The sequence below is a fragment of the Chanos chanos genome, chromosome 9 (genome assembly GCF_902362185.1).
Source record: "Chanos chanos chromosome 9, fChaCha1.1, whole genome shotgun sequence".
In the NCBI taxonomy this organism is placed as follows: domain Eukaryota; kingdom Metazoa; phylum Chordata; class Actinopteri; order Gonorynchiformes; family Chanidae; genus Chanos; species Chanos chanos.
The window spans coordinates 11,140,390-11,151,077 of NC_044503.1; the positions used below are offsets into that span (position 1 = coordinate 11,140,390).

General features: G+C 39.7%; 1 protein-coding gene across 1 annotated transcript; it reads right to left on the reverse strand.

Moving 5' to 3' along the window:
• Window positions 1–7,385: 7,385 nt before the first annotated feature.
• Window positions 7,386–10,568, reverse strand: apex2 (APEX nuclease (apurinic/apyrimidinic endonuclease) 2). Its single transcript, XM_030785068.1, has 6 exons — window positions 10,454–10,568; window positions 10,178–10,261; window positions 9,394–9,574; window positions 9,055–9,198; window positions 8,870–8,939; window positions 7,386–8,534 (listed from the first exon to the last, which is right to left on the reverse strand). Exons 1-6 carry the CDS (start codon window positions 10,566–10,568, stop codon window positions 7,386–7,388), a joined length of 1,743 nt encoding a protein of 580 aa, XP_030640928.1.
• Between the last annotated feature and the right edge of the window lie 120 nt (window positions 10,569–10,688).

The window sequence follows — 10,688 nt, forward strand, 5'->3', positions numbered from 1 at the left end:
ATCTGAGTAATTCATAGTCATTTCACCTTTTAAGGTGTTCATCATTGTAGCCCAAATGGGATACAAAGCAGTTTTATTTTTGGTTTATTATGATAAATGTGTGCGTGCAGTCCATTTTCGAGTGATAATAAAAAAGCTTAAGAAGAGGTTTTGTAATTTCAATAAGTGGGTGACTTTGCAATTAAATACAAAAATTACAGGTTTCATATGGTCCACAGACAAAACTTGAACGCATACCTTAACTTGGAAGTATGTAAGTGGAGCCATAAAACTGTCTCCCACTCAGTGACATTAATAAAGTCATAACAACTTGAGAAGACAACAGGTGTCCAACCACAGCCATGTCCTGCACCTGCCTCTGTGTTATGTTTACAGAATGACTATGGGGACACAAGAGAATTACTTAAGTGACAATGAACTGTACTGGCGCAGTACACGTCACCAAAAAACAATCAGATTAAACACGATACGTTCACTTGCCAGAACATCAATAAATGAATTCACAGCTATGGCAGATTCAGACGAGTCACCGGTGTGACAGGTAGACACTTTCGTTTTTTTTCTATGATGAACATTATCGCGGAGTGTTATAATTAAGTTGCCGGAGCACACACAAACGCCGTTTTTAGCTTGTAGGTCAGGAAATACTTATAGAATGACACGTTGCTTTAATCTGCTTTTGGCAACACAAAGCCAGAATCACTGACAGGGATGGCAACATCTTTAGGGCGCCACACACTGTGGCTTTGCAGCAGAACTAGTAACCCTTTCTGTCCTGGGTAGCGGTGGGCAGGTCCTGCCATGCAGTATTGTTTTTACAGGGTTTCTGGCCCCCTCTGCCCTGCTTTTTCGCCTCAGCTCTGCACAAGCATACCCAAGTCAGCTGCGAATGATCATCAGCAAATGATCGAGAGGTGAATCACCTGAGCGCGGCGCTCTACTGAAGTGCTGAAACTGAAAGAGTGAAAGCCTGGCCGGTTGAGAGAGTCAGTTGGATTTTTCTGAAATCCCAGATTCCTAAAGATGATAAGATAAACAAACCATTGCAAATTTACAGTTAAAATCAATTTCCAGAAAGGTGTTTTTTAATTTGTTAATGAACTTTGAAGTACAATCTTTTGAGGTCATCTTTGAGTGTTTATTTTGTCAACAATAAAGCAAAATCAGTTTCAGTTTATACAGATTAACACCAAGTTACAGACCTCTGAAAGTTTATGCTTGTGAGAGATTAAAAAAAATTGTTGACCGGTTTTGTAAGCATGCCAATAATTTCACGTTGCTTTTGAGTTACTCCTAAAAGCTGAAGTACAACATTTGAGAAGTGCTGGTTCCACTTATTCCTCCGATGATTTAGACTAAAATGGGTTGTTAGTATTTGCATTATATGTCATAATTTGCTTTTTTTTTTTTTTTTACCTTCTCCAACTGTGAAGTGCAAACATCAACTCCCAAACCTTCCTCCAAAATTGCTAATTTTGGATTTAAGTATGTTTAATACTAAATACTAATACTAATACTAATACTAATACATTTGTTGACTTTTGAGTAGAACAAGATAACAATTTACAGATGACAATAACAAAAGCTACACAATTTATAACTTTTTCCTTACAAAACTCCCCAATTTTTCCTCTATATTTCAGCATTAACCACTGAATTAGTTATGCAGTAAAGTAACTGTATTTTAATTTCATCATCAAAGCCATACTGCTGATCTACCTGTTGCGCACATGGTTAAGTACCTGTCTGATGCAAGACCTGCCGTCTATTGACAGTTGCTCTTCCAGGGAACAGAGAGGAAGCAGTAAAGAAAGGATGGTGCTTGGAATCACTCACCCACATGAAATAAGAGAAGTCCTGTGTCCTTAGAGTATCGTTTAGCTGTAGTGAGGTTTATTTAGTTGAGAACTCTTAGCTAATTCCAATTCTGTCTGTACTGTCTCAGTGTTGACATTCAGACAGTATAATGCTTCCCTTTACCTGATCTCCTTAAGCAGGGAGGAGGGACGCAGACAGAGAGAGAGAGAGAGAGAGGGAGGAACAGAGTGTGTGTGTGTGTTTATGTGTAGGGAACACCCATTTTTAACCCTTTAATCTCTTGTGCATGAAGCTCCCTGCTATATTTTGTTATTGCTGACCACACAGATGGTTTTTTTTTTATTTCTATCAATCCAGCACAGCCAGTTTTGATATAGTAGTGTTTAATAGAGTATTCGCGAAGCCATTAAATTCAATAGCTTACTCATTAAACGGCAACATGTCTCTATCTGAAAACTATTATATTGAAAACTTTCTGACGTGTTTGCACAGGCGTTCTCGTCATATTAATTGGATGTGGTATTAAACACGAAAAATGTGTTGAGTTCTCTGGAAGTTTGCGTGGGTGTCAGAGGGAAAGGATCGCGAGTTAGCATCCCGTTAAGTAGTACAGCATTGCTAATGAGATTAGGAGATCAGGGCTTTTTAAAGGTTATATCCATATGCACTCACATAGTAAGGCCACAAATACTAGACCTATACAAGCCAAGCTTTCGTGTGGAAAGGGGACACAGTCTTTCAGAGGCTTTCACATTTGAAAAACAGGTCTAAATTAATGTGAGCGCATCGCTGAATCCATATTTTTGACACAAGACAAGCACGACAATGATAAGATGCCGGCTGTAATTAAATTTGCTTGATAAAAGTATATATAAACGATGAGGTGTGCTGAGGTGACATGGTTTGAGAAGGTATCTCAGTTTAAGAGGGGGATGATCAACGTGCAAAATGGCAAAAAACCAAAACAAAACATTACCTTCGATTCCACAACAGGAGCTGTGCAGAGGCTGCCATATAATGCTATGTAAGTATAGAAGAAAGGTACTTCCCTGGTCTGTTTTTAAAAACTAGCTATTGCTAATATCAGATGAGGCTTTGGTATAGCATCATAGCATAGATGAGGTAAGGAGCATACTCAGAAACCTACATTTTTCAAGAGTCTGTCTCTATAGACTTTGCCTTTTTATGAAACTCGTAAGAAAGCTGACCTACCTGGCCCAAATAAAACTACGTCATAGGCTTTATCAAATAAATTTGACTTAAATGACTTCCTTTCAAAATAAAGCATTGATTATTTTTTCTTGGAAAATTACCATGAGAACATCATTTGTTATCAAGTTTGACATTTAACAGGATGTAACTTAAGGCTTAGCAAACAAAACGTTCCCTCTCTCTCTCTCTCTCTCTCTCTCCACACCAGGCTCTATGCATATTTACCCAACACTCATTCAGCTGGATGCCAGGAACCAAAGAGAGGTCAACTTTCTCGTGTCAGGGATGGTACTGAATGAGAATGCACAATTTTGGAAGTTTTGGAATTTTTCTTCTTTTTCTCTTTAGATAAAGAGGGGTGACAATTTCCTCTTGAGGAGGAGATTAGCAGGAACAACCGGTCGCAGCCAGATGATCCAGGCAAGAGACAGAGAGTGAATCATTGTTGGCTTAAGAAGCTTGAAACCTCTTCATCTCTGGGGTCATGCGTGTGTGCTTACTTTCCAACTTTTGTAGTAGTAAAAAAGAGGGCAGTGTGCATCTTTCTGTAAACTAGCAAGATAATCAGCCTCCGGTGTTTGGGAGTGAGGCGGGAACTCATTAAACTGTGTACAGAGAACATATGTTGTTCTGCAGTAACCTAGTCATTAGAGTCACTGTCGCTAGATGCTGTAAAACTCTATGTAACCACGAAAATAAACAGTCCATAGAGCTAAAATTCATACGGTAACATTGTATTATCTAGTGGACAAGGATTTTCTTTCATCTGGACCTGTTCATCAGTCAAATCTTGATGATCTTGAAATCTTAACAATGGTCCAGCATGTAAACCAGATGATAAGGAAGTAGAACATATAACAAAAACAGCAACAACAAAAGATTGCTTGCCAAAATCCCCGTATAAAACAAAATGCGTACAACGCTTAGTTCATTATGACCACCATAATTATTTCTGTCCTTGATAAACATACCTGAAGAGGGTTGCATAATATGAACTGCACGGAATATGCCTTCACCCAATGCAGTATTGTACCACTGGTGCATATTCAAATACATTAAAGGGGACATTTTCTTTGTTTTCCTACTCAATTGGGACGCATTTTTGTTAAATCATTCTTGTTAAAGGTGACTGCCAAAAGAATACAACCGTAATTGATACAGTTTTATACACTTAGAATTCAAATTGCCGTAGTACCATTCAGCACACCTTTCCCTGAGCTCCTACTCTTTTGGGTGGTAAATCTTAATGAACAAGCTCAGTGGCACTGTCATAATAAATTCTCTTTAAGGTATTCATTCATGCCGTTTAGTGCTGTGTAAGTTTCATAATAACTTTAGCAGAAGAGGACGCTAGGCAGGAAGCTGTGTAAGAGTATTAGCTAGGGATGATTATTCATACAATTTGATGTTTGACATGGATCTGGGAATAAGTCACAACCTGCTCACAGACCTAGTAATTCTGTAAAATAAGAATTACTTGGTCTGAATATGCGTTAACTTTATAGCCTTGTTTTAAGAGTTCCCTTTTAGAAAACTCCATTGTGGTGTACAATGGTTTCCTGTTTCAGTGTGATGACGTGCTAAACTACAAGTAATATCCATTTGTCATTGATCATCATGGATAAAGAGAGAAAGCACTCAGTATATGATAGCATACCTGTTTCCTAGAAAACCATGGCATCCAGCATGGGAAGCAAATAAATAAATAAAAACCCAAGAGGTTCAGATACTCTCTGCATATGAAACTTCTCTCTGGAACAGTAGCTGGAAGGATTACTGCTTCTAGCCAGGAGGATTTTCAGCAAAAATAAACAACTTGAGTCTATCTAACTGAACTCCACAAAAAAAAACCCTAAACAATGTATTTTGGGGCAGATGAGAGTCACCTCCAACAAGAAAAAACGTATCTTTTCTTGTTGCATCTGAAACTATGGCTTAAATAGCTCTTTCAGTCATACAGTGAGCCCAACCATATCTTAAACTTAAATGAGAAATGGTTCAGGCTGAAACTGAATCATTATTGGGGCATTCTACTTATGTATATAAAATATACATTACATATTTACATCCCAGTCGATTAGGATCTTTTTTGACAGTGTGAACAACTTTGAAATGTGTGGTGTATTTCACACAAAAATGCCTCATCTGACAAATCCAATGTCTGCTCATGATACTTATATTAATTTTCAAAATTCCATGATTCTGTCACCAATCAATGTTTTAACTAAAAAAAACCCCAAACCAAAACAAAAAAAAAACCCACAAAAAAATCCCAAAGAATGCAGTGCTTGTTATACTGCAAATCATTAAATGCCCCCAAAAATTTCTCAGATACACTATGTGTCACATGACTGGAGATGGCCCACATTAACTCCGCAAGCACCCATCTGTTTGTGTGGCGTATGTTGATTCACGTTCACTTCTGAGCAACACAAAGCCTCTGCATCTACACCCACTCAGTATACATTATCTCGCCATGACAGCTGACATTTTGTGAAAGCCAGTCAGCCAATCAGTTAACATGTCTTCTTTCACTAGAAACTGGCGCGCTAGCAGCAGAGCTCTGGTAAAGATTAACTGAATATGACAGCGTAAGTGTGTAACTAAGGGATCTGTCTGTGTCTACCGTTGACTTGGAAAACATTTTACCACTGTCTGTCATAGTAAAAGAAAAGCCTGAGAAGTCTACTTCAACCTGACATAGCAGCTGTTGAGTAGTTACGTGTTTTATGAATGAATGAAAGAACGCTTTGTTTGCATAACTCATTTATTATAATTGCTTGCTCTAAAATTTGATGTTCAATAACAGTTTAAAACAAGTGGATCTGGGAACAGTTGTAGTGTATACCTAGAGGAGGTGGCATGATTGATTTCATACAGAAACAAAATTAATTGATGAATCAATCAACTTTTTTAATCTAACACCTTACCTACAATTCAAATACTAGACCTACAAATGTGCTTTTCTTTCTTTCTCTCTTGTTTAAACATGAGTTTGTGAAATGAGGCCATGTGAAACTTTATGCTACTTCCTTGGGATTACCACAGCACATGGCTGAGACGTGCTGACACAAATGAATGAGTTAATCAGTAAACAAATGAATAAATCTCTCTGTTAAACAAAATAATCACTGTATATTTTTGTCTTCAGTCTCTATACCATCTATTGTGTGGTGGAGACTAAAGACAGGAGAATTGCTAATTATAAGACTACAAGTGACAAAACTGCTTTATGCTTACCTTTGAAGTGTCCCTGATTGGATGTAAAAAAAAATTCTATGGCTTTTGATCAGTTCTGGTGAATATTTACGCCAAATGGATCAGATTTCAAGAAGATATTGGGGAGCAAAGTTAAAGGGAAGTGAGGGCCAAAAGAGACAGAGAGAAAGAGAGAGAGATAGAGAGTGTGTTAGCGTTACCATGTGCGCAGAGGACAGCCCATTCTTTCTTGGCCACGCCTCTCCAGAAAAAGAGCGGGACAAACCGTTTGGGTGGTTCTCTGTATTACGCCACACAGAGGAAGGATGTGAGACTTTCCACTTACATCACCAAGCAGAGATAGTTAACTAGCTTACTAACTTAGTATAAGATTTCACTCCAAATAAGGAGTTTCCTGGGGGACTTCCAAAGGTCACCCTTGAGAGATACCTAAGACAGACTAAATCAGAAACAACAGAGATGCTAGGGCTTAAAGTCTTGCTTTTCTTTGAATTTCGATCAGTTTAGACTTTGCTGTAAACATACATACCAGATTTCAGTCAAATTATACAGCTCCCCAGTCACCAAAACAGAATAGGCCTTTATGGGTTAACTTCCCGTGCTGTACCTGATATATAAGAAATTATAATCACTAATACTGAGGACACAAGACATAACTAAAAATTTTCAAAAAGTACTGGTCACTGGCCAGTATTTTGAACTGAAATGCAAGCAGAACTGTAAGTATGACATATAAATGCAAGTATTTTGTGCTGTCGTGTGATACATGAGTTGGAAAAGATGTATTATTCATGAGTTAGTCTGTAAATTTCATTTGAGGTGGTTTCTGAACAATCAGTAGACAATGGTTTTAAGTACTGTGTGCAAGTTCCACCTTCTGTTCTCATGCAACATTAATATCCACTGCCACCTAGTGACAATGAGTTATAGTGTAAATGTGGGAGACACCAGGCTTGTTTTACTTCTGTGTTATCGTTTTTTATATTCTCAAAATTATCACAGCAACAACTTACGCTCACACAACTTAAACAAACTATACTCTTTATTTACAGCATAAAAAAATTACTCCCTTTACAAAACTGTAACATCTAGAGCCATTTTATATAATGTTTACAGTTGAGTCTTCACAATGAAATTCACTTTCCTTTGTCCACCCAGGCAAAGAAGTTACACCTGGCCTGAGGGTTGGAGGCGTGGCCTTGTGGACGAGCACATACAAAAAACTGTCGGCCCAGGTTCGGCCCTGGTTTTTTAACCGTACGAAGCACACAAGGCTCCTGGTGTGTCTTACACAATGGTGGCGGAGGTGGTCCGTGCAAAACCGTCTTCCAAAAGTCTGGGCGCATCCCCTTTTTGGTATCTCCAACCTCTTCAATTGGAGTAGCGCTGTTTTGACCGTTGCTGTAACCTTCAGTGTGTGATTGCGTGTCATTGGACACAACCCAGTCCTCCCTCATGGCGTGGACACTGACTGTTTCTCTGTCGGGAGCGGAGAAATCTCGACCACCAGCATCTCCATCTCGGTCGACCTGAGCGTCTTCGGCTTTGCTCTCCTGCTCTACTATCGACTGGTCAGGTCTGGAGGGCGCCACAGGGTTTGGTTTAGGTTTGAAAAAGGCAAGGAGACTGCCCTGGGGTTTTGTCACAGCTGTCTTAACCTGTTTGCTCCTTTTACCTTTCGGAGCAGATGACTCAGATGCTCCCTCGGGAGCCCTTTTCTTTCCAGCACCGACAACAGAACCAAGAGGATTCAGGTTCTCCCTGATCTCCCCGCTCTCCTGGGAACCAGGCAGGGCATCTTTAACAGTATTGGACTCGGTCTGTTGTTCACCCACTTTGACCAGGAACCGTGAAAGCTTTTGCTGCCTGCCAACAAACTCTGGCATGTGGCGGGTGCAGAGACGCGGGCATCTCGGACTGGGCAGGAGAGCACATCTGAGCTGTGCCCACACGGGGCAATGATCAGAGCCCTCGACCTCGGGCATGATGTCCACGGCGAGGAAATACTGTAAAACTAGAGAACTGTTGGCAAATATGTAGTCAATACGGGTGCCATAATTGGTCTGCCTGGCACCTGTGAGAGTGGACCAGCACGTGAAGGCGTTGGTACGGGTGGGATGGAAATGCCGGAAGGTGTCGATAAACTGACCGCCTCTAAGTGATTTCTGGAGAATCTCCAAATTCTCGTCCTCATTGTCCTTATCACAGTCTTTATCTTCTACATCTGTGCTACCACACAGGAAGCTGTTAAGCCATGTCCTTGCAGGATTGTCCTCAAAGTTGTCCTTTGCAACAATGACATGGTGAGAATGAGAGACATTCCATATTATCTCTGGTTGGCATACAAAATGATATTACTAAAAGCTAATGTGTAAAAATTACTTATTTCTAATGCTGATGTTTTTGGCCCATGTCAGAGTTTACGAAGTCCAGTCCTATCAACCTACAGTATTTTGCATTTTATGTGCAACTATGCGTAGTCACATCTGGTTCAAACTATCACCAAGTCTTGAATACAAGTATTTAAGTTGTATGCCAAATCCAAAACCATTCATTCCAATTGGTCCTTCAGACTAGTTATGGGAGACAATAAGCTAGGTGACAAGAAAACCTCACTTACAATATCGTCTGGATCACAGTGGTCTATGGGCCGATGTGATGTGTTGATATCTCCCAGGACGATCACGTGACTGCATAAAAGCATGCAACAAAAGCAAAAGAATTATGCATTCAACTCTCACATCTCTAACATCTAACTGACGTCTTCTCTGACTGCAGGTTTCCATGATTGTAACACATACTCACCTTCCAGCTCCCAGAATGGCCTCAGCCCTGTTCTGGAGCAGCTTGTAGAACTGCAGTTTAAACGTCTTCCTCTCTGGCTTCTCTGGGTCTGCCCGAGGACAATAGACATTCAGAATAGCCAGTGTTTCTGGTCCATCTGTTCCCCTAAAAAGAATGCAAGACAAAACAATAAACAGTACGCACCATTTGAGAAGATTACAAAAAAAAAAAACAACCTGCAAATATTATTGCTTTGTCTACCTTCTCCTCTGTGGCACCATTACAGAAGTGAAGAACTCGTACTCCTGTATCTTATAAATGTATCAGAAGCCTTGAATGAAACACATATGGAGAACTCACGTGACTCTGTGTTGAGTGATGACCGCCCTTCCTTCATTGTCTAGTAACTGCAGTTCCTCTGAGGAGAACTCTTTTAGGTCCCCATAGCAGCTGACTGCCTCTCCATGATTGGTCAGGAGTCCCGTCAATCCCTCCTCCGCAGCAAATGGAGTGGCACTATCTTTACAGTAGGTTGCAACTCCTTGACAACAATATTATGATAAAAAAAAAACATAATTAGTCAAATATAAAGCTCTTAAGTCAGTAAGTCAAATATAAAACGCGCTGCAAAATCAGTAATCTGTCATTTACTGAAATATTTACTTTATGACTGAGGAAAAGGTCTGGGCATTTGATAAGAGTATAAATCCCAGTTCTTTATAAGTCCTAGACCTTGCAGAGCCTTCAAGTGATTATTTCTGATTAACTACTCAGAAGCCGACATGTATTTCCCAGAGGTTTATCTAACAAAGGAACAAAATAAAATCTAAACAAGAAAACTGAAGATTGTATGAAAATAACCACTTTTGCTTTAAACATCATAATACTAGTCCCAACATAGAACGTCAGTCAGTCAAATTCATGGAGAAAGCTTCGCGCCATTGCCTAATTTGGAAACTGTGTTGTGAGTAAACTTTTCTTTCATACAAATTGGATTTGTGAATAATAAAGACAATTAACGAAGTGGCAACAGCTCTGAGGCAATTTGGGATAAAATGCTTTGCACCAATATTTTAAACCCCCCAGTCCTCGGAGGCAGCAGGGGATTGATCCTGATGCTTATTGCACTAGCTAGTCCGGTTACCTGAGTAGCCGCTTCTCCCTCGGCTGAAGCTGAAGTAAGAGTTATATCCATCAACAATGGCAGTTCTCTCATCCAGCAGGTCTCCTGCCGAACACAGCGTCAAAGGTTAACATCCGAACTATGCTTCATGTATGTAGTCAGTAACACTCGACGCTGTCGCTGGGTAACCCTACTGGGTGAACTAATATATGTTACTACCAACTGGAATACAACGTTATGTACCCAAAGGGAGAGCACATACTCTCCCTTTCAATTCGAACTCCCGCGTCAACTTACGTGTAACTTTTGTCTCTTGAACACAGATAATATCCGCATCAAACGAATCAAGGGCCTTCTTAATTCCATTCTTAAAAGTCCTGATACCATTTATGTTCCAGGTTACAATCTTCATGTTTTTAATTGACATTTCCAATCTCATAATAACACATGGGAAGTACATAAAAAGGATATCTAGAAACTAAAACTGTAAGATAACGCTAATTTCTGTAATTGTTGCCCTCTATGGTTTGGA